The 23,882-nt window shown below is 41.8% G+C and overlaps 2 protein-coding genes across 5 annotated transcripts in view; one reads left to right on the forward strand and one right to left on the reverse strand.

Annotated features, from left to right (window-relative positions):
- Window positions 1-23,882, forward strand: part of DOT1L (DOT1 like histone lysine methyltransferase) — a 104,259-nt gene that overhangs the window by 57,788 nt on the left and 22,589 nt on the right. For 2 of the 4 annotated variants that reach the window (XM_077841872.1, XM_077841875.1), the window contains exons 9-22: window positions 648-727; window positions 4,648-4,716; window positions 6,619-6,725; window positions 7,780-7,821; window positions 9,869-9,952; window positions 10,736-10,970; window positions 11,462-11,575; window positions 13,552-13,643; window positions 17,224-17,325; window positions 18,838-18,975; window positions 19,854-19,979; window positions 20,822-21,306; window positions 21,581-21,704; window positions 22,657-22,803. In XM_077841872.1, the coding sequence (XP_077697998.1) occupies window positions 648-727; window positions 4,648-4,716; window positions 6,619-6,725; window positions 7,780-7,821; window positions 9,869-9,952; window positions 10,736-10,970; window positions 11,462-11,575; window positions 13,552-13,643; window positions 17,224-17,325; window positions 18,838-18,975; window positions 19,854-19,979; window positions 20,822-21,306; window positions 21,581-21,704; window positions 22,657-22,803 (1,945 nt within the window). The remainder of the gene's footprint in view (window positions 1-647; window positions 728-4,647; window positions 4,717-6,618; window positions 6,726-7,779; window positions 7,822-9,868; window positions 9,953-10,735; window positions 10,971-11,461; window positions 11,576-13,551; window positions 13,644-17,223; window positions 17,326-18,837; window positions 18,976-19,853; window positions 19,980-20,821; window positions 21,307-21,580; window positions 21,705-22,656; window positions 22,804-23,882) is intronic. The other 2 variants (XM_077841874.1, XM_077841873.1) reach the window with 2 other exon arrangements.
- PLEKHJ1 (pleckstrin homology domain containing J1) overlaps window positions 1-23,882 on the reverse strand; it is a 95,823-nt gene that overhangs the window by 36,633 nt on the left and 35,308 nt on the right. The window contains exons 6-7 of the transcript XR_013348729.1: window positions 6,928-6,990; window positions 5,493-5,547 (exon numbers count right to left, since the gene is read on the reverse strand). The gene's annotated coding sequence lies outside the window, so the exon portion shown is untranslated. The remainder of the gene's footprint in view (window positions 1-5,492; window positions 5,548-6,927; window positions 6,991-23,882) is intronic.

Genomic DNA, 23,882 nt, shown 5'->3' on the forward strand with positions numbered 1-23,882 from the left:
GAACACGATTCTCAACTGAATGCCTGACTGTTAACCTTGTGAAAAGACCTGTCGAATTTCACCATCATTTGTGGGGGTGGGGGTACTTTGTAAATAAATTATTACTTGTAAATACTTCTTCAAATTACCAAAAGTATAATTGGATTCAACAGCTGTCGGTCAAGATGGGCTGTCACCATTCCTTAAGTGTGATTTAACAAGTGTCATGAACATGTTAGCGGTAGCTATGTTCATATACACTGTAAAAGGCCCACCAGACATTATGGAGGCATGATGAACATACTTTTAATATTATGATAGTGAAACTTGCCAGTGTAGTTCTTAACTTATGAATTCATGGTGCAGAAGCTGCTGATCTGATGAATGGAAGTGTCCTAATATGATACTTTTTCATATGCAACATTTCAGCAAAGAAGAACTGTGAATACTGACTATTTATAGCTTATTACTTTGTGTAGCTTGCAAGTAGAAATTTTTGGTTTCTTGAGTAAAATAGCTATACGCCCTCAGGATATATAGCATTCTCTTGTTTCAGAACCATGCATATCATTCATAGAATATAGCTGATTGCATAGAAGTAGCAGTGTATATAAAATTAAGATGCCATTTGTCTGTTCCTATTTAATAACTAGACCATTATCTTGCAGTGTTATTTTTGTGAATAATTTTGCCTTTGGTCCTGAGGTGGATCACCAACTGAAGGAGCGATTTGCAAACATGAAGGAAGGTAACACATCGAACTTAAACTCTTTTCCGTTGGTTTCCTGTTCACTATGGGAGCTGCTGAATATTCTGCTGGGTTTTTTTTGCTGTGCAGTAGTAGATTCAGGGTTTACTAGCTGCTGCAGCGTGCTGTCTGTTCCTGATGTGCTAACTCTAGCAACCAGCCTCCAGTTTGTCTTTTGGAATCATAAGACATCCCAGAAGGTCTATTGCGTTGTTTTAAATGTTCCTACTATATATGTATGCAAATTGTTTCTGTGACAGAAGGGCATTTCCATGGCAGCACCTTTCATAATGTTTTTTGAATATTTAATCCTGAATGTGTTTTTCAGCTTTAAATACTCTATTTATATGCAAGTTTAGCAACATCTAAAGCTCAAAGAGCTTTGTTCTGGACTTAAAATAACACTAAGATTATATTTAAAAATTCCTAACCTGCACTAACACCTTAGATCATTGCTTCTGAAACTACAGTCTGCAGAGCCCTTTGTTGTGCTCTATAGAAAAACGCATTGAGAACCAAATCGTGAGGGATTGTGGTGATAGATCTTTGTCCTACGAATTTACCCACAGATTAGAAAAAACGGAGAAACCACTTCCCTTGATTAACACTGAAAGTTCTAAACCATTAATCTTTTAATCCTAGCTTGCTTTTCACACTTTACTCAATTTCATTGTCCAAAGTGATTGGTCTCATTTCGTTTTGTTTGGTCATATTTTCTTCTGGCTGTTATGCACTATACCAGTGGTGGTATGCTTGGGTTTGGATGGTTCAGGGGGTTATTAATGAGGATACTGATCCTTCTGTATCAATCTCTATGGTTCAGATACTCTGTTCGTGGTGATGACATATTTACAGTCATCTGAAGCCAGGTTGGTGGGTTCCATTCTGTTCCTTGTGAACAGCTATGGACACATGGACAGCGACCACAATGGCTACTAATTGGAGATCCTACCTCGTCTGAGTATATAGACCAAAGTCTAAATGGACTTGGAGACTGGACTGCCTTCTCTTCCTACTGGTGGCCCTTCATGTCCGGCCTTAAGGACACTGATGACTGGGGCAATTTGCATTGCCTCTGCTCTTGCTAAAAGAAAAGGAGTACTTGAGGCACCCTAGAGACTAACTAATTTATTTGAGCATAAGCTTTCGTGAGCTACAGCTCACTTCATCGGATGCATAAAGTGGAAAGTACGGTAAGGAGGTCTCCTCACTGTACTTTCCACTTTATGCATCCGATGAAGTGAGCTGTAGCTCACGAAAGCTTATGCTCAGATAAATTGGTTAGTCTCTAGGGTGCCTCAAGTCCTCCTTTTCTTTTTGCGAATACAGACTAACATGGCTGCTACTCTGAAATCTGCTCTTGCTGTATATCTTGTGGCAGTGATAAGGTTTCGGTCTCCAAGGGTGTGTTTACATTTCAAAAAGAGACCTGTGGCAGCAAATCTGAGTCTGGGTCAACTGACTGGGGCTTGTGCTACAGGGCTAAAAATAGGTAGTGTAGTGCAGTGTAGACATTCCCGCTTTGGCTGGAGTCCCGGGCTTCGAGACCCATGCCGCTCACTGGGTCTCAGAGCCCAGGCTCCAGCCTGAGGTCAAATGGCTACTCGGTTATTTTTAGCTCCGTAGTATAAGCCCCAGTCAGTTGAAGCAGGCTGAGAGACTCACTGAACCGGGGTGTATGGGTTTTTGTTTTTGTTTTATTTTTAGTATAGACACACCACAAGATCAATTCAGCATGTTCAACTAGTACTAAATTCATTAGGTGAATTGTAGTTTATTGAGAGGCCATGTGGTCTCATGGATTAGGCATGGCTCTGGAAGCTAGAATCTCTAGAGTTCAGTTGTACTGTGCCACTGAGCAGTCAGTCAGTCCATCTGTTTCTCTTGTTTAAAATGGGGATCGTTATACTTACCTATGTCACGTGGGTATGGAGTATTAAGTAGGTAATATTTGAACATGGAAAGTGTTACCTTTAAATACCCAGGGTTTTTTCCTCCTGAGAAGTTGGGCCGTAAAAGCTAGCAGTTGGAAATGTCCAGCAAGGTCATGATGGTCTTTAACTTGGCTGGAGTACTTTTAGTTTGGTAGTTTATTCCTGCCCTTCAGTCCTTCAGACACGTGACAATTTAACTTGGTTGTGACACATATTACAAAAATAGTTGTTTAACTGCTATTGTAAGGCAAATGTATAGAGTGGGCTATCACAGTTCTAAGTAGTTGTGGAAGCAGGATTATTCCCTCTGAGGCCAAGCCTAGGCATAAATAAAATAAGTAAATTCCACAACATTATAGCTGTGACACAAACCAACCAAAGTCAGAAGAGTTGCAGTATGTTTGATTCTCTAGCTTTACTTCAGAGCTGGGTTTTAATTTGTATTTAATTTAATAGAGGCATGAGACATGGAGGCATCATGCACCAGTAGATAGGGTACTGGACTGGGAATCAGGAGACGTGGGTTCTCTTCCCAGCTCTAACTGTGGTGGCTGGGGACTGGACTTGGTAACCCAGGAGATCCTTTGTGGTCCTACGTTCCTAGGACCTTCAGCAAGGCACTTCATCTCTGTGACGCTCCCTGTTGGTATCCTGGGTTGTGAGGCACCTCACCACCACCTGCCCTTAATGGGAAGCAGTCTTGCGTGTGCCTGCGGTGGATCAACACTTTGAAACCACCAGCCTCTGGCAACACAAGTGCTGCCTTGCACACTGTCACTTCCTCTATACAAGCTAATGATGGGAACCCCTGAACCCTGTGAGCGTTCCCTGTAGTGTCCAGCCCCTTCTCCACTGAGCGCTCACTGAATTACCAAGCTTACTGTTCCCAAACGGGTTGTAAGATTCAGCTCAGGATCACTACTTTGCTTCACACCACAGCATTTAGATAAATTTATAGTGAAAACAAGAATGTTTTTTTTCCCCCCAAAGTTCAGAGATTCAAGTGATAGTGAGTAAGAATATTGGAAACAAATGGTTACATTTAAAACAAAATCATAACACGTTTTCTACAGACTAAACTGTTAACCTCCTGTCTAAAGAAGTCTATCACACCCTTTGCGCCCTTCTTCTCCCCCCATCTGCCTGCTGTGCTCTTCGTTTTTATCCAAACCTGATGAAGACCCCTTTTTCGCAAAGCAAACTTGTTGCCCATTTACTTCCTCAGTGAAGAGTGCCAGGGTGTCATCTTTATCCCCTGAATATTCCGGAGCAAACCTTTGATGCGTAAACACCACCGTCCTCCATGTTTTTTCCTCCCCAGTTACTTCTCTCTCCTTCATTAGCATTCAGTTCAGACTGTTGGGTGGAGACCCACTGAGAACTACACAATACTTAATTTACATTTAAACACACAATTGGATAACCTGTTTTTCAGGTGATGACTAGCCCCTAGACACAGAATTTAAGAACATAATTTTCAGTGTATATATGTGACTTCTTGCATAATATGCATTCTTGGGGTTTTGCAATGATGTTGCTGATCAGTGTGACATCAGCTTTTATGTGAGACCTCAGAAGACACTCTTTTGGTAAGCTAGAATGTAAATATCACACTCGGGAGATTCCTTTAACCCCTCTGCACCCCCTGCTTACCCCTTGCCAGTAAGAAGTTCCTGGGTCACAGCGTCTGTGCCTATATTTCCCCAACGATAAAATGGGGATAATTATACCTTTTAGAATGTTATGAGATGTGTACATGAAAAGCCCTATCTAAGAGCTACATAGTGGTACTATTATTTGAATAGCCTGGATCTTTACCAAAAACAAAAACCCCAAGCTTTTTTAAAGTGACTCAGTGGTGTTAGTGCAACTGTTCATGGTTGCTATTCTGGCACTAAATATAAAGCAATATATAGCCCCTACTTTCTCCAAAGAGTTTCTGTCAAAGAGTAGTGGTAACTGGATCACTTACATCTTTTTTCCCAGGTGGCAGAATCGTGTCCTCAAAGCCTTTTGCACCTCTAAACTTTAGAATAAACAGTCGAAACTTGAGTGGTAAGATTGGCCTTTCTCTTTGCTTAAATGTGACTATATGGTGTTCAATATATGACTTTTTTTTTTTTCCAAAAGGGGAAAAGCTCAGTAGACAGCTACTGTTGTATGTTAAAGTTAAACACCAAGTTGGCAGGTGCCTTCCAAATATCAGAGAGAGAGACATGTCACAGCTCTCTAAGTATTGATGAGACTTTGCATATTAAAAGCTAAAGTTTGTCATCAGCACTTAATCCTATCCAACCTGTCTCATGCTGACCAAAATGGCTCCCTCTCACAAACTCTCAGCAAAGGAGTTTACTTTCCCTAAAAACAAACTGCTAGGAATTCAGATGATAAGGCCTAAGAGGAAATGACCTTCAAATATTGGGTACAGAGAGAAAGTGTGGAAACTCAATTACAGGACCTAATCTCATCCAATTACTAATTTACATGGGAAATACAATATCAAATAAATATGCCTGCAGTGTTCTAGTCCTGGGCCTCATTCCAATCTTAATGGCTTTTAAATTTTTTTTAGCTTTTAGGGAAATAGTGTCTACTTAGAGCTCATGGCACCAAAATCTGCATTTCCCTGACGTAACAGGAAAGTGCATTCTCTTGTTCTGTGGTCCTTCATGCATTCATCTCACCAGATTTCCCATAAACATTTTTATTCACCAGTTTTTGCCCTGATGAGACACAGCTGGCACACTCTGCCTCTGGTTATTGCTTTGCTTTTAAAATCTGTCTGGTTAAATGCTTAGTTAATAAAACTGCATTGGTAACAATAATGTTACCTTATTTTAAAGCTCTTTGTAATCCAACTTCTTTGGGACATTCTTAATTCCTCTTCTGGAGGGGGAAAAAAATAAAATGGGATATGGTGAGAGGGGAGACTTTGGGACAGATCAAAAATTGTTTTTAAAAGTTTGGTTAAACTAGTTTGGTTAAATCATACTGGCTGTATCCTAAACCTCATATTTGTCTGCATATAATGTTCATATACATTCAGACTCTGGTGGATCAGCGTCTTTCAGCAGAAATAAGTATCTGTAATCTCTCCTACACAGTCATGCTATTCACTCAGGCATTTGGTGGTTACAATTTGTTATGTAGATAGGATCCAGTAGTATTCTGTATCTAGGCTTAAGGCCTTGGTTACAGTCAAAGCTTTATCCTGGATATGTGACCCCTTTCCAACAAAATTAAGGCCCTGTCCATAGTGTTGTAGCGATATTGTCAGTGGGTTCCTTGAACAAGTTATTTTGGAAGCATAGTTGGGCTCACTGTTAGATTGAAAGCCCACTGTAGCTCCTTTTACTCCGGAATGGCTGAGTATCTGCAAGCAGAATAAAAACAATACAATCACAGAATCATAGAATATTAGGGTTGGAAGAGACCTCAGGAGGTCATCTAGTCCAATTGCCTTCTCAAAGCAGGACCAACACCAACTAAATCATCCCAGGCAAGGCTTTGTCATATGTACCCTAAATATGCATTTTGCATATCACAGATTTTTACCTAAACTCATAGTGATATGTGGAAAAAGTACCGAATTACTTAAAATATATAAATTAGACCACAGTGTTTCCAGGTCTATTTGAGCAGTTAATTAGCACTATATAATATGACCGAATATATCCTCTTTCGGAAAGGGTTTACTCACTTGGCATTAGGGCTCTGTGTGTGTATTCCATGTAGATCACTTTGAAATGTTGGGGGTAGAGGGGTTAAGTCCACCGTGCAGCTGGTCAGAGTTCCTGCATGGACTGGCTTGGCTGGGTAGAAGGCATTCTGTATGCTAAGGCTACCGTTGCTGTGTTAAAACACAGTTCTGAAACTGCTGGGCCACTTTTACTTTTGATAAATGTGAGTGGGAAATGGGGCTCACCTTGATTTCCTAACTGGCCTTTTTCCCTTCAGATATTGGCACTATAATGAGAGTTGTGGAGTTATCACCACTGAAAGGGTCGGTTTCATGGACCGGGAAACCAGTTTCTTACTACCTGCATACTATTGATCGCACCATAGTGAGTATAAACATAGGCCAGTGAATCTTTCATTTTTCCCTTGGAAGCACCGTGTTAGTCTCATACTCTGGAATTCTCAGGGTTCTTCCCTATCTTCCTTTTGCGTTTAGGGACATGCATTATGGTTCTTGGGGGCAGGGGACAATTTATTCACACACCGTAGTCTCTTAGCATGAATACACGTATCCAAATTCCACTTCACCTTTGATTCCTTCCGTGCAGCAGGCTTCTCAAAGGATGCAATTCTGTGGAGCTCTGCGGTTGTCTGTATGTAAATAAACGAGTCAAAATACACTTACATATGAAGAAATGTAAATTCCTCTAGCATTATAATTCATTGACTCTGCTGGTGTTTTTCCTACATAATAGCTATTTCATTCTGAGTAAAGACTGTAGAGGAAATTTTTAAAAAATTAAAAGTGTGCTGTATAATAAATGTGTGAAGCATCTCCTGCTAGGGCATCAGGATACTTTATAATAATTCTCAATCTGAATTAAACTTTGAGTTGCTCTAGCATTAGCCTAGGCATCTTAAATGCGTCTGTGCATTCACCTTTATTTTTATTTTTTTGCTTCATAAACAAAGCCCATAGAAATGTAACTCTTATTTTGTGGAGAAACACTTCACCTTCATGATCTGAATTTTTGTAACCTGCTTGTACAACCTTGTTTTGTAAATCTGCTCTAGTTTGCCTGTGTTGTAGATGTGTATGTTAGAATGGAGATAAATGTTTTACTTTCGTTCAGTACTAGAATAGAGTTGCCTCCTATTGAAAATAACCTTCTGGTGGCTAGAGATATAGAACACAAAGCTTTATAATAAGGATGTGCTGCATTGAAGATGATAAACCATGTTGTGGCTTGGACTGTGTCCCATACGCCACATGCTTGCTTTTTTCCAGAAAGAATGAAATGGAAATAGCTTCTTGATGTAGCTTATCAAAGGGGAAAATTGTCAGAACATCTGCAATTTTGTACTCCTGTTAGAAATCAGCGTTTTACGCATCAGTGTATTCTGATATGTATAATGACTATCTTATCTTTCCCTTTTCAGCTTGAAAACTATTTTTCTAGTCTCAAAAATCCAAAACTCAGGGTAAGTTGTGTTTAAATTTCTTATAATGTATTCAGAGTAATGACAGGTTTCAGAGGAGCAGCAGTGTTAGTCTGTGTTCGCAAAAAGAAAAGGAGTACTTGTGGCACCTGAGAGACTAACAAATTTATTTGAGCATAAGCTGTCATGACCTTCAGCTCACTTCATCAGATGCTGTAGCTCACGAAAGCTTATGCTCAAATAAATTTGTTAGTCTCTAAGGTGCCACAAGTACTCCTTTTCTTTTTCAGAGTAATGAAACATCCAGTATGATCATTTTAAGCATTAGCTTTATAAAGACAACAGAAGCAGATGGGGAAATATGTTTCAAGCTCATCAAGAAACAATATCTGCAGACAATCATGTTGGAATGAAGTAACTCGTGACTGCAGTAGTGCTGTGACAGCGCATCCAAATAAAACAATAATTCTTAAAAATGTATCAGGGAAGCCTAGAGTTCTTGCAGTTTTCCACTTGCATTGTATTTAAAGGATTATTAAATGTTAATGACATTAACAGGCCAGATTTTAAGAATTTAATGATGGCTTAATTCTCCTGTCTCAATGCTGAGCCTTGTCAGTTAGTGAGTTTTTGAAGAAAGGCCCTCACAGCTATTACTTTTGGACCTGCCATTCACTTGGAAATGTAACCTATGTCATTGATCACTGTGCTTTACTGCAGTGCATGGAATTCAAAACTCCAGAGGTTTCTGAGACGGTCTCACTGAATGGGACATATTAAATAGTGGTGAAAGATGATGGCTTAGATGTAAATTACAAAGGGCGTATGGGGCTAGACTTTTCTGTACCAATCTAGGAAACATCTTGCATTTGTGGAGCCTCTTCATGTCAAGCTTTAGGGCTCAGTCATTGTCCTCCAAACCTGACCTTTAATGGCATTTGAGATTGGGTTTAATGGTAGCTGTTAGATTTGTGGGTTTTGGACTGTTGATTTTAAATTTGAGAGAGTGAGATTTTGACACTAAGCATGGAGAAAACCCACCAAATTTTGTCTTCAAATATTTGTGAACTAATCACATAAACTATTTTTTGGCAGTTTCCTGGCTGCTAGCAATGAAGATATTGAATTACTATGAGAGAGTTGGAGTTTGCCATAATCCCCTGATTTACTTTTACTTAGTTCGTAAAGATATTATAGTTGGTAGAATTGTCAACACATTAAACCTCATCTGGAGAGTACAAGGAAGTGTTTGTGGAGTTGCATGTCCTTAGTGACTAGGCAGGACTCATGCTTTTTCAGCTGCTTTTCATCTGGATTGTCTTATCTACAGACTTTGTTAGGATTTAATTCGGCTCTCTTTCAAAGAGTTGATTCATGACTTTATATGGCAAGGCCCTTAAAGATGCGCAGTGGTGCAACAATACGTGAAATGGTGGTTATAGATAAGGTCATTGATATTTTAACAGGCTTTTTAAAAAAGTTCAAAGACCTACTCATTAGGGTGGAAAACGTGTGGCTCTCTCCCTCCCTTGTGGTTGCTTATCTGCATAGATGCTGTTTAGGAGACTGCCATGGAATATAGTAAAAAGAAAAGGAGTACTTGTGGCACCTTAGACTAACCAATTTATTTGCGCATGAGCTTTTGTGAGCTACAGCTCACTTCATCGGATGCATACCGTGGAAACTGCATCTGATGAAGTGAGCTGTAGCTCACGAAAGCTCATGCTCAAATAAATTGGTTAGTCTCTAAGGTGCCACAAGTACTCCTTTTCTTTTTGCGAATACAGACTAACACGGCTGTTACTCTGAAACATGGAATATAGTGTAGCTTTTAAAGCTAATTTAGGTTGCCTTCCTTTTCCCACCTGCTATTGTCTGGGACAGGGTAAGTCAGTGTCTTCCTGCCTACTAAGAAAAGATGTTCTGTCATTCCTTAATCACTCTGACTAGTCCTTACATTATCCGTGCCTATCCCAGAGGAACTAGCTTGGCAAGATTGGAGTCTGTACTTCAAAAGGGAGAATATAGCAACTATCTTTTGGGCTTATTTGTGGATGTTTTTTAATGCCATTGTTTAAATTGCCTTTAGGAGGAACAAGAGGCAGCTAGACGTCGTCAGCAAAGAGAAAACAAGAGCAACACAACTACTCCAACGAAGGTGCGAGAAAACAAGGTCAACTCCCTCTTGAATATTTTACACAAAAAACATGTTCTCTCTTTATTATGGCTCGAGCTTGCGGTCTGCACCAACCATAAAAGCTTGTCTACGTAGGGAGTTTGACCTGAAAATCTATTCCAGAAGAGCTCCCTGCATGGATACACTGTTAGCAATAAAAAACACTTTATTTCAGAATGATCAGTGTTGTTTGTGAGCTCTTCTGGAATAGTTTATTCCAGAGTAGAGTTTCTGGTCTCTTTCACCGTGTTGACAGGCCCTTACTCTTGAGTAGGGGTTCCTAAACATTTGCAAGGGCCATACCACATGTTAATAGTTTGGTATGTGGACCACACTTTCCCAGCCATAAATGCACAAGCTACCTCCCTGTTATAAAAGCAGCAATTGCTCACATGGATAAGTAATAGGGGGAAAGTTTTGAATGTGACTTCAGCTTTTATTTCAGTGCAGTTTAGTAGCTTGTAATAAGGCTCCTTGTAGAGCAGCAAGTTTTGTATGGATCAGTTTGGGAAATCCTGCAATGGATAGATCTAGAGGAGAGGCAGCGTAGTGTATTGATCATAGCATACTGGGTACCAGGGACAATTCCAATCCCAAATCTAACCACTAACGCTTTGTAGCCTTAGGCAAATTACTTAATCTTTGCGTGCCTCTATGTCCTTCCTATAAAATGGGGTTGATACTTGCTTATTTCAAAAGGGTGTGGTAAAGATTAACTGATATTCTGCAAATGCAAATTGCTAAATATTAGAAAGCTTTTTCTCTTCAACATTTCTCTAGGATTCTGGTGCTGAAGAAGAAAAAGTTGGGACAAATGCAGTTAAAAAGACATCTCCCTCCAAAGCACGCAAGAAAAAGCTGAGTAAGAAAGGAAGGAAAATGGCAGGGCGGAAGCGAGGGCGTCCCAAGAAAATGAACACTGCAAATACAGAGCGCAAGACCAAGAAGAACCAAACTGCACTAGAGCTTCTGCATGCTCAAACTGTGTCTCAGACACCCTCATCCTCTCCTCAGGGTAAGCTGAGAAACTCAGCAGTTGTCAGTGGAAGAGCGTCGTCCGTATGAGTCTCAGTTAGTGTCCAGGAAAGTTTTTACTCTTAAGAGTGAATGCTCAGAGCTCTTTGTATTCAGAGACCCACAGACTTCTAAATCTTTCTTGTCAGTTTCGCATACCTCCTCTCCCTGTTTTCTATTGCATTGTGACATTGTATCACCTGCTTTCCAGCTGAGATGATTGAGGCTCAGACAGCTGGCTGTTAATGTTAATCCAAACTTCTCCAGAATGGGGGGCAGCAGAACAGAGGGGTTGGCTGAGTTTGCCTTCACTGATGTGTTGAACACGAATCCTGAGTGTATTTTGAAAGCTGATCTGTTGCATGAGAGGCACTTAGCCAAGTTACTGGGTCCTGTGCTGTAAAAAAACATATTCCCCGATGGCAAAGGGCATCTTCCTCATTTGCTATGTTTCATTACTTAAAATGTGGTCTGTATTACTTTCTCCTCTAGATGCATACAAGTCACCTCATAGTCCATATTACCAACTACCTCCTAAAGTGCAACGGCATTCATCTAACCAACTGTTGGTGACTCCTACCCCACCTGCACTACAGAAGCTGCTAGGTAAGAGTTCCCCTTCTGATGCATAGAGAATGAAAGGAGTAAATAATGGGTTGATCACAGTTTACTATCTGGGTGGTGGTTTATATCATTGCTGTGATATAAAGATTCAAGGGAAACTGAAATACTAAAGCTTTAATTTTGGGGGAAGAAAGGTATATTTTAATACAAAACAGTGAAGTGCAAAATATTGCCAGCTGGAACTGGATTGGTAATGGGATATGGAGCATTTCACCTGAGGTCCCCTAAAATCAGTAGGCCTGTTTGGCCTGTTTGGCCTTTGTGAAACTGGATTGGGTGGGGGTGGTGTCTTATTTTTTTTTCCTACATAACCAATGGCCTAATATCCCCTTTGTTGGCAATTCCAGCAGAGGACTGAATGTGCCATGGCGAGGCCATTTTGCTCTTAGGGATAGTCCCTTCAGAATAATGATGAGGTCCATTGGGGCCTGGGCAAAGGTGGTAGATGCATGCTGTATCAAATGAAATTTAGTCTCCATTGCCTTTTTAAATGCGGTATTTCACTAGCACTAAAACACAAGTCAATAAAATGTCACTGTTAAAATTTGGACCATGTTGGCAACTATGTTGCTTGTTACAAGAACCTTTACACTGAAGATGCTAAACCTCTGATAACTAAGGAGAGGTTGTTCCTACAGTAAGTCTTTGTCTTGCATACATAACACTGCAGAAGGGAAGGGAGGACCTGCCAGTTCTCTTTCAGCCTCCACCAATTGCCAGTGTGTCCGTTCTTTTGCATGTTGCTTAAGTTGAAGCCTTGGTCTACGTTTACTGCAATTGGCTGGGTTTCAGCTCTCATGTGGCATGAGGGAAAAGGACAGACACTGCTGGTCCAGAAACAACTCTGCATTATTTTAAAATAAGACGGTGCTTTAACTTAACGAATAAGGAACATGGGGGGCAGAATTCTGTTTTCCCAGAACCAGAAAGCAAAGTAGAAAAATAAAATCAGATGTTCTGAGGGTTTTGGAGGACAGTGAGGCTATATGGTCAGGGAGTCTGTTCTAGATGTAAAAGATGGTGTGAGGAAAAAATGTGGAGTTCTTTCTAGGAGGAGACCTGGAGAGCAGTAAGATGAGTTAAAATGGCAAAGTATAGGAAGTAAGCAACAAGAGTTGAGTTCTGTATAAGACACAGTGCCTTGAAGATTAGGAAGAAATTGGAAGTCAGTGAAGAGATCAAGGATCACTGTCATGGTGGGAGGGAATCGGTGAGAAAGATGGCTTTAACTGTGGCTTGATGGATAGACTTGAGGGGTGCATTGTGATTAGGGAGATTACAATTAATCAAGAGCATGGACTGAAGTTTTGCAGTGAGGATGGAGAGGAAGGGGGAGAATTTTGGGATATTGTAAAGAACAAGTAGAGTTTCACAGCTGTTTAGCTGTGAAGGAGGAAGGAATAGAATGACCCCAGGCTGTGAGACTGGAAGGATGTTGGAGCACCGTGAGTGCATTTCTGTCATGATTATAGTGGGTTGCCTGTTTTATTGCTCCTGCTTGCATTAAAGTCCATTAAGAAACTCCTTTTTCAACACACACATCATTAGGGTCCATCAGCTTCCTGTCTGCTTCCTGAAAATGTGCTCTTAGAAATGTTATAATGAGGGAGCTAATCTATGTGGTTAATGCATGACACACAGACCAGCTAAGGGTCTAAGTAATATGCTATTGGAGAAAGTTCCAGGTTAGTTTTCTTAAAACATTAGTTTTCTTGCAAAGGAAAGCACATTACTGGAATAACCATTCCTAGAGCAAAAAGATGGTGCAAAACTATTGTATTTAAAATAATTGAGGTCAGCTGGCATTGTAACTAGGAGTTTTCAGCATTCACCAGAGTGAGCTCTACAGCCTCAGTGTACATGTTAACCCCTGCAAAAGGCAGTAGGGAGAAACCATGGTCCAAAATAGTCTTAAATTGTTTTTCTCCCCTTCCGTCCTCCATGCATTTGTGTTACAGACTCTTTTAAGATCCAATACATGCAGTTCATGGCGTACATGAAAACTCCTCAGTACAAAGCAAACCTGCAACAGTTACTGGAGCAGGAAAAGGTGAGTGTCTTTTTTTTTAAATTGGTCTCCTGACCATTTCTAGCTATAGATGTACAGCCTCCACATCCCCTTCCACAGATATTTGAGAAAATGCCACAGACCCAGAATTCCAGATCAGTATTTATATAATTCCACTGTAGCCCCTGACAGAGTTAAAGGACCCTGCTTAAGAGAGACAATGCCTTTTTGCTTAAGGCACAGGACTGAGAGTCCTGTGTTCTATTCTCAGCTGTGCCACCAATTTACTGTGACCTTGATGAAGTTTCTTTGCCTCTCTGTCCCTGTTTCCCCTGTAAAATGGGGATAATGTTCCCTTTTTTCACAGGATTGTCCAGATTTAATTCGTTGTTAAATTCCTTTTCATTAAACTCTGTTAAATATGGTTGAGCTATTTGCCTGAATATGGGATCACCTGTACAGACGAAAATGAGGGTTTCCCAACACTAAAAATAGCAGACAGATAGCAGGAATTTGAACTTTCAAGAGAAAGTAGTGCCACACTTTAAAGCACCACCATTTCAATGGCCGCTCTTTCCTCTGATGAGCTGCAGAAGAGAAGGTGACCAAAAGTTACATGAGATGGTCTTTTCCAAACTGGTTACAATCTCAGTCAGGTAATTGTGGCTCAGTAAGAGCTATTCTGAGATCACAGATGGGTCATATGGGACAATAAAATTGTGCTAGAGAAGATAAAATATCCCTTATTCTGGTTTTCTGGAATAAAGTGTCCATTGAAAGCTAATCTCTGAGTCAAAATGCCTTTTACAGTAGTATGTGTGGAAACCAGGAATTGCAATGAACCCTAGGCTATAACCCTCAAACTAATTTAACATCAAGAAGTTGGTTTGTTCACCTTATAATAAATGGAAGAACTAAAACAAAAGTAAAGGAATAGCCAACAGTCACACAGCAGGTTGGATAAAATATCCGTAAGTCCCTGAATAGGTGTTGGGGCATGTTATAAAAACCTAGAGCGATGTCTGTAAGGTGCTTGAGAGCCTAATGGAAAGCATTATAGTTGTAAAATTTATTATGCATGAGCTTCCAGTTCAGCTGAGCAAATAAGTATTTGGTACAGTAGCTGAACCAAAAAAACCCACCCCTTGTTTGTTCTGAACCAAAACTGATTTTTTCCCCCCTGTTTTTTCCCTCAACAAAATGAAAATCGGAAACTTTTGCTTGTTGATTCAAACAAAATGTTGAGTCCAATTGACATTTCTGAAACTTTTCAAGTTTTTTGGCTTAAACTATTTGCTGAATTTGCAAATTGTTTCCATGCCTGAAAAAAATGCATTTTGGGGTAAAATTCATAAATGCTTGCTGTGACCACAAAAGTCTCGCAGCTCTCCTTTCAGTGCTCTGCTACAGCAGAGCTATCTGTCCAGCAGAGGGAGTACAAGTTCACTATCCAAATATCTTTTCCTTCTTGGTTTTGCCCCAGTTAGGGAATTAATGAATGCCCTTGAAAATAGGGATTGTGATTACGGAGCCAGAATTATGGTTCCTCCGCACAACTCTACCTACACAGTAACATTCTAACCCTCAACACCTTGGGTCTTCCATTTCTAAGCCTCTGCCAATCTCAGAGAAGAATGCTGCTGGATTATTCCTATGATGTGATGCGCAATCTAGGGTAATAGCATAAAGTCACCAGCCTGTTTCACAGACTTTATAGACTTTGCACTGTTCTCCATATGGGAAGGCTGGTGTTAGCCTTTGGTGAGAATGGTCAACCACTGCTTGCTGCATTCACAGTGCAAGAAGTGCTTTGAGGCATTATCAGTGATGTTTGACAGTCCCCTACCACTTCGGCTTATGGTCCCCTGAGAAACAGAGGACAAAAAATCCTTCTGTTCACATGCTTGGTGTCAGGAAAATGAGCAGCATAAAGTTAATTCTGTCCTCTTGCACAGCCTATTGTGCTGTATACTGGAGTTGTGATTTCAGACTGTATGGAGGAGGGCAAGTTGGTGATGGTATCTAACACCTTTTTCTCCCTGGGGTAAACTAAAATGTGAAACTTTATTTGTAAGTCAAAATCTCTTCATGGAGTGTAGTATTGGGCACTGAGAGAATCACTAGTTAAGAATTGTGAAACCTGAATCCCAAACTGCTCTGGCTAAATAACTTGTTCTGTGGTATGTACTGGTTACAGTACTGCCTCTGACTATATGTCTTATTATGAAAACCTAAATGTTTTTAATAAAGCTTCTGAAGTGCTAGTATACTAATGTACCTTTAGATGGAGCTATCAGCTACTGTACTGGCTGTAACGCTTAATGAAATGCTAGGTGTTCATAGCACAAATGATTTCACAGCCTCACCTAAGCAATGGGTTTAGTGCCATGGTGATTGTGTGTTTTCCCTTCCCAAAATCCTTGGAGGAGGTGACAAAGGGGGGGGTTGATTGTTGCAGAAGTATTACATTCGACATTTTCCCTTATGTGTAGAACATTGCTCCTTATCCAGATGGATAGCTCTTGAGTGCAAGACCCCTTCTTTTTCCCATCTTCAGCCCTTAGCAGTGAATACTTTGCTCCTGCAGAAATCCCCTCTAGAGCTGGGAGATAAATGGGGAAGAATCACAAATTTCTGGTTTCTTTTCCCCTCCACACACTATTGTTTTTCATAGAAATTTGAACCTTTTCCCAGTTCTACTCCTGTTCTTTGCAGGTATAGGGAGTGTGGGAGACTGGGACACAGAAGCAAAAATGTAAGGCGTGCTTGTGGTGGTCTGGTGAATATTCTATGCATGAATTGCCCTAGAAATCAAAGGGAGAGCAGGTAATGTAAGGAATTTTGAGAGAGGCTCCTCTAGGACATGACTTAACATATTTCTGATTTTTTCCCTGACATACTTTCGTTTACTGAAGTTCTTTGAAGAAGAATATTCTGTGAGAACTTTGGGGATCTGTGTTCTATTCCCAGCTCAACCACAGACTTAGTGTGTCCTTGATGAGTCATTTAATCTCCTTGTGCTTCAGTTTCTCATGTATAAAATGTGGTTGGCACTTGAGTTGCTGAGAGATTATCCTGGTGAATACTACAGAGAAGCCTATAAATAAATATCTGTGACTTTGTGGATGAACCCATATTTTAAAACAATGTTAAACTCTAGGAAATACAGAGCTGCAGAAGTTTGAGATGGAAAAGGTCTATGAAGAAGTCTATTTCCTCTTCTCTTCTAGTGCAGGATCATTCTTAACTGTCCCGTACAGTTTTTAATATTTCAGGTGATGGGACTTCCTCTGTTTATCTTGGAAGACCATACCACGGTCTAATAGATCTCACTCTTACGATAGGTTTCAGAGTAGCAGCCGGGTTAGTCTGTATCTGCAAAAAGAAAAGGAGTACTTGTGGTACCTTAGAGATTAACAAATATATTTGAGCATAAGCTTTCGTGAGCTACAACTCACTTCGTCGGATATCATCGCCTTATGATAGGGTTCCTAATTCTTGCCTGTTTAAGCGTCTGTATCATTGAAATGCCAATTGGTGAGGTGGAACTTCCCACACACATTACAATGGGAGTCTGACATAAACTTTGTGGGGTTTTTTTTTTTTTTTTTTACTTTTCCAGGAAAAGAACGCTCAGTTGCTGGGGACAGCACAACAGTTATTCACCCACTGCCAGGCACAGAAAGAGGAAATTAAACGGCTCTTTCAGCAAAAGCTCGATGAGGTATGGTTTGGCCTGGAGGAAATGGACTAAAAATGAATGTTTGCAGATAAATATTCTTGCTGGAAATTAATAATCCAACACTCTTGAAGTTTTGCTCTGGTTTCGACATCTTGGCTCCTTCCTGCAGGTGGCTGTCCAATGGAATGTATTTCCTTCTCTTGTCCAGTCCATCACTGTTGCTTAAGTTGTAGCTTACCAGTCCCACCACCATGTCTTGATCCCAGAAGAGGTGTTAGTGACAGTCCTCAGGGCTGATTTTCCATTAAGTAACCAAGGAGCACGCAGAAAGTACATTCATTTCCCCTAGTTGAGTAGACTTGCCAAGACTGCCTAATCTTTCTCCAGAAAGTGCACGCCTGCACTTGGGCGATTCACAGGCTTTGTGTTGGCGTTATGTCACTACACCATTTTATTTGTGGATTTATGACCCTGTGCTCCAGCCACTTCTGCTTATGAAGGGGGAGAACAGAACATGCTTGGAAATTGAACAAAGGGATCAAATACAAATATCTTGCCACCCCAGAAGCAGTGATTTCATTCACCCGCAGCATAAAGATTGACAAAGTGATTGACAAGGTGATTGACATTGGTGGGATTAAATCAGTAACTACACCCAAACCAGGCTAAACTGCGCTTACGCACAACATAGTCCTTGCTGCGCTGCTCAGCAGAGGCCTCAAAACTTCATTGAATTGGTGCTGTGATTAAGCCCCTGGACTGCAAGAGTTCTGGGTTCAGTTCCTTGTTCGGTCAGACTGTGAGAGACCTAGGGCAAGTCATGTGATCTCTGGGACAGCATTTCTTCCACCTGCTGTCAGTCTTGTCTGCTTAGCCTGTGAACTCTTTGGGCTAGTCTAGTACTGTCAGGCCTTGACCTCATTTGGGGAGTCTTTGTGCTCCTCTGGTACTACCAATAACGTTGGGTGGCACAATAATAATAGAACAGCTAGCCATATTTACCCACCACTTTTCATCTGTAGTGCTCTGTGTCTTGCAAAAGAGCTCAGCATTGTTGCCATTTCACAGATGGGGAAACTGAGGCACGGTAGCTTCCTGTTTGCCTATAGTGGCTCTAAAAAGCATGGGGGAGGGTACAGTGGGACAAACTGGCGGGTACCACACCAGCTTGACAAATGCAGATAGGTCAAATGAAAGTTCAGAGGCCTACAAAGAAGCATGCTGCTTCACTGCATGAACAGGTGATCATATGGCCCAACTAGGGGTCAACTCCTGGTTTGTATTCCCAGCTTTGCCAGTGACTTGCTTGTGACTGCACAAGGTATCTCGTGTCTCTGCCTCAGTTACCCATCTGTAAAGTGGGAATGATGATGGTGATACACTGCCTCTCTGAAGCGTTGGGAAGTTTTAATAACAACTGTAAAAGTGGTGTGACTCCCCTAAAGACGGGCAATATAGAAATGTGAAATATTATTACTATATGTGTGTGCCGACTCTGAAATTGGAATCCTGAGTCCCATTTGAATCTGATCCTTTCTCCCCCTCATCCTGTAGTTGGGAGTTAAGGCTCTGACATATAATGACCTGATTCAGGCTCAGAAAGAGATCTCTGCTCACAACCAGCAGCTGAAGGAACAGACAAAGCAGCTGGAGAAAGATAACAGTGAACTCAGGAACCAGAGCTTGCAGCTGGTACGTACTGTGCTTCCATATGACGAGCAATGTGTGAGCCAAGTGATGGCCATTTTATATATAGAAGGCAGGTCATGAACTGCTGTTTTCCCTTTTATATCTTAATGAGAACAAAAACTGAATGGAAATCTTCATTCCTCTAGAGCCTAGAAGAATGTTGTCCATGCAAAGAATGCTACACTGGTGATGGGAAGAGCTTGTGTGTCCAGTTCTTGTGCTCACTGTCTGGTTTCTGTGCTATCTGTGGCATTCCTCTAGTCCTAGACCTTTTGGCTTCTGAAAACAGTCACCGGTTGCTTTCTTTCTTTCTCTTACTTCTTAGTCAAGATGCATTTCAAAAGAATGAATCTTGATCCAAAGGGTGGGGTGGGTGGTCCATTCTCACAGACGACTTAATTGAAATCCAGAAGTTTTCTGAAGTGACAGCTGATTTGGGTGGCCCCAACCTCGTCCACAGAACGCAGCTGTGCAGACAGGCTCTGCGCATATGGGATAGCAGTTTGAAGTGGAGGTGATAGAACACCATGGACAAGAAGTTTGCCCAGGGCTCGCTTGGTTGTAGCTGTCATTTATATATCCGTCACTTTCAGCAGTTCGCACAGTTAATATTAGGGTGGTGGAGAAGCTGTATGCAGAAACATTTAGGGATGTTGAGTAATGTTAGCCTTATAAGCCCCAACTCCAGCTGCTTACATAGGGATTGGAAACCAATTTTTCTGTAAAGCTGCAGTGTTTGCCTTGAATTGAGAGCTAGTTCTCAGTATGATAGAAGTTTCCCTTCAAATTTCAGTGGAAAGGAGGATGGGATTCTGCCCTGCTCTATTGATAGTTTGGAATTGTGAAACATGCCACTGACCAAGCCTTTAATGCACTTGCAGCTTAAAGCACGATGTGAAGAACTGAAGTTGGATTGGTCAACGCTGTCATTGGAGAGCTTACTGAAGGAAAAGCAGGCACTGAAGAATCAGATTTCTGAGAAACAAAAGCACTGTTTGGAATTGCAGGTAGAACCACGAGCAAATTTAGTGCCACTAGCTTGTAGTAGTATTCAGCCAGTATTCCAGTTAGGGCACATGTTCGTCTTTTTTGCATTACGTGACATTGGAACATAAACCTGCTGCCATGGTAGTAGTATGACAAAATGATTAGAAGGTGGGTTGATAAAACTAGGAAGACCAAAGCTGCAGATAATCTTTCAGGTATACAAAGGGCAAATAATGGAAGTTTGCTTGGCCTCCAGTATTGCTCTGAGCTTCTGAACCTGAGCATCGGTTTATCAGTTTTTCTCCGTGTCCTTAAAATGCTTTGTCTAGTGAAAAGGAAGGTCCTATTGGTTTTGTTCTATTTCGTTCTGTTGCTCCTATATTGTATCTCCTGTGTGTGTCTCATGTCAGACATCACTTCCCATAGAAATATCTTGCCAAGAGGACTTTTCTTTTCACAGTGGGGTTGGTTCTCTTGGCTTCTCATAAGAAGTGGTAACCCAGTCCAAATGTGTTATCGGGCACATGGTTGGACACTCTTAGTATGGGGTGTGATTTCCCCCCACCCCCACCATCCAATTTAAATCTGACTTTTTACAGACTCTGTATTGGAAATTGTCTGACATGCTCTAGAAGATGTTCCCTAGTAGTCTGTTTGAACATTCTTTTTTCTACCTGTACCTTTGTTTCACAAATCCAGAGCGGTGTATTGAAATTTGTTTTTTAAATCATAGATTGTTTGCTTTGAGTTATCACCAAAAAAGGGGACACTTTTTCTGAGAAGCGTCTGGAAGGGAAAACTCCAAAATGTGGTATAATTCTTAGGTACAGTCTTTAATCTTTGTCCTCCTCTTCATTTAAAGATCAGCATTGTGGAGCTTGAGAAAAGTCAAAGGCAGCAGGAGCTCATGCAGCTGAAATCGTATATGCCTCCTGATGAGTCTCTGTCGGTACAACTACGCAATAAAAACCGTTTAAGCCGTGAGCCCGAGGCCGATCATGGCAGATTCCAACTTGAGCTTGAGTGCTCTAAATTTCCTATGCCCCACATCAATGGCATGAGCCCTGAACTGTCCATGAATGGCCATGCTACTCCCTATGAAATTCATAACGCTCTTAGCAGGCCCTCTTCCAAGCAGAACACCCCTCAGTACATGACCTCTCACCTGGACCAAGAAATAATTCCTTGCACCCCAAACCACAGCAGCAGACAGAAGGTGGACAAGACAGCAGGCTTGTCCTTACCTGATTACACCAGGTTTTCCCCAGCTAAGATAGCCCTAAGGAGACACTTGAATCAGGACCATGCAGTCAATGGAAAAGCAACAACTAATGAGATACACCAGAGGTGAGAGTGATTAGTTCCTGTGTTGGGAAATGAGGTGTGGTAATGCTTGCCGTGTTGCTGGTAATATACCTAGACAGTAGAAGAAAACAGAATCTCTGCCTAGACTTTAGTGTGGTAAAGCTTGGTGGCATAGTCATTTAACTGTAAGCCAGTATATCCAGCAATGCCAGTTGATCAGGTAAGCAAGGCAATAATGCCTTGAGTTTGTAATAGGAATTCATTTTGGACGAAGGGCGTTAGAAGGAAAAAGCTGACGTGTACATCTTTGTTCCAGAGCTGACCATGTAAAAGAGAATGGCCTTACATATCCAAGCCCTGGCATTTCAAATGGCATAAAGCTGAGCCCTCAGGAAACTCGGCCCTCTTCCCCAGCGGCCTTACCCATTGCAGGCGAGAAGGTAAGGAAAGCGTTGGCTTCCCTGCACAGAGCTGTCAACAGAAATGATGCTTCTCACAGAGCAAAGAAATAAAAGCTCTAGGCTAGAAGGTGTGGACTCAGCCCTTTCTATGGCTACCAGAGAGGATGAACTCAGCATTGGGTGTAACATGAAATGGAAGATGTCAAAAGAAGGAACTGGATGGTGGAGAGAGTCTGGTTATGAACTAGGCTGGTGCCTTTCACTGAACTCTGTAAAATGAGTAGGTGGTTTTGCTCTAGTTCACTTAACCAGTCTCTGCTGGGTGTTGGCCTCAGCAGAGAGGCTGAGGAGAGAATGTACCATGGCGTGTCAGCTATGCTCTCCCATGGAGAGGTGCCCGTTCTGGAGCAGGGTAGAGGCACGCGAGTGGGTGGCAGTGATAATTGCACTGCTGCTGCCTGCTCTGTCTGCTCTGTGGATAGAGGGCTTCTGCCTACAGATTTGTTGGACAAACACCTTTCACCAGCAGCAAATCAATGGTTACGTTTCTCATTGATGTAAATGTTGAGAAATAAGAGGCTGTGAATCCCCAAGCACAGGTAAGGATGTGAGGAAACAAGCTTTCGAAAACTCCCTCCCTCTCCCCCTTGAGGCCCACATCAGAGCCTCCCTCCTTCCTGTCCAAGGTGATCTGGTTCAGATTCCTTAGGAAACCGCTGTTCGTCTATGGTCGCAGTGGGTTGTTGGCTGAACTGATGTGCTGTCAATTTGCAACACATTCAAACTTCCCAAACACCCTTTTCTCGTATATAACATGCTGCCTGATGGGAAAAAATACAACAGCAAAGTGCCTGGGGAAAAATGCACACAGCTTATTTGTATATAAAAACGTCAACATGTGCAGAGAAGTAGCAGGGTTTGATCGTCGTTGGGGGAAACTCACTAGTGAGTAACAAGCCCCCTTTGAAACAGGCTGCCTTTGTGTTCGCAGGTTTTGCGAGAGAGGACTTCTGCGAGTAATGGAGAAACTATCACCAGTCTACCTATCAGTATTCCTCTCAGCACGGTGCAGCCCAATAAACTCCCTGTTAGTATCCCTCTGGCCAGCGTAGTCCTACCTAGCCGTGTTGAGAAGGTGGTGAGTAAGGGATTGTCAACACTTTCCATCCCTAACTAAAAACCAAACTGGGGAATAGTCATATACCGTGCACCAGAATCCTGGCTGGGACGTTGAGCTAGAATAGCCTTGCTGCTTTTGGAGTGGCTGCTGACGCTGTCTCTCTGCCTGGATCTTGGACAGTTATTTTCCTAGAGTATGTTAGACCAGCATGTGTCCTGGACAGGGTGGGAGATGAAGTTCCTGCGCCAAACTACTTAGTTCTGAATCTATGGCATGCTGGAGGGGCAGGCATAGTCTAATGGGTAGGACATGGGCCCATGAGTGAGGAATCCCAAGTGCTAATTTCAGCTCCGCCACTGATTTCCTATGTGACACCGGGCAAATGAAGGTCTGTCTTGGTTTGCTCATTGGTATAATGGGGCTACCTCGTGTGGGTGCTGAGGTTGAGTTTGCACGGTGTTTTGAAATTGTCACACGCCAAGCATGAGCTGTTGCAGTGGTGTTGACTTTTCAGCTTTCACAACTGGAAATGTTTTGGGACTCTTTTTTTGTGATCTCAGCAGACTTATGCTGGTGTGTGTTTCCCAAGGGGAAGAGCATGAAAAGGACAGTGGGGGAGGGAGGATCAGCGCTTGACAGAGCAGGGATGTAAGGCATCCAGTTCCCACCAGTGTTTCTGCCAAAGGGGATTCCAGTAGATTACTAAGGAGCATTCACTACCTTTCTGTGGGAAGCATGGATTTGGAATCTAACTGGATGGTAGTGGAGGAAAGAGGAGGGTTAATGACTCCCTTCTCAGCCCATTGAACCATCTCAAACTGGCTGGATGCTTCCCAGTTTGTGACCACCAGTGTGGTGTTTGAGTCCCCTCCAGCAGATCACCAGTACAGCCTTGTGCAGCAACATACAATTGGACATAAACTTCCCCCTGTAGCCCGCTTTCCGTCATGGGAGAGGGAAAGATCTCTCCAGCCTGAGATCATGTATCCCATGGCTTCTGCCAGCCTCCCCCTTGTACTTCCTTCATGTCCTTTAATTGTTCCTAGTTGATGGGTTGATTGCTCTTATTAGCTCAACAGCCTCCTGCCTAATTAAGC

This window comes from Eretmochelys imbricata, chromosome 25, assembly GCF_965152235.1.
Source record: "Eretmochelys imbricata isolate rEreImb1 chromosome 25, rEreImb1.hap1, whole genome shotgun sequence".
Classification (NCBI taxonomy): Eukaryota; Metazoa; Chordata; order Testudines; family Cheloniidae; genus Eretmochelys; species Eretmochelys imbricata.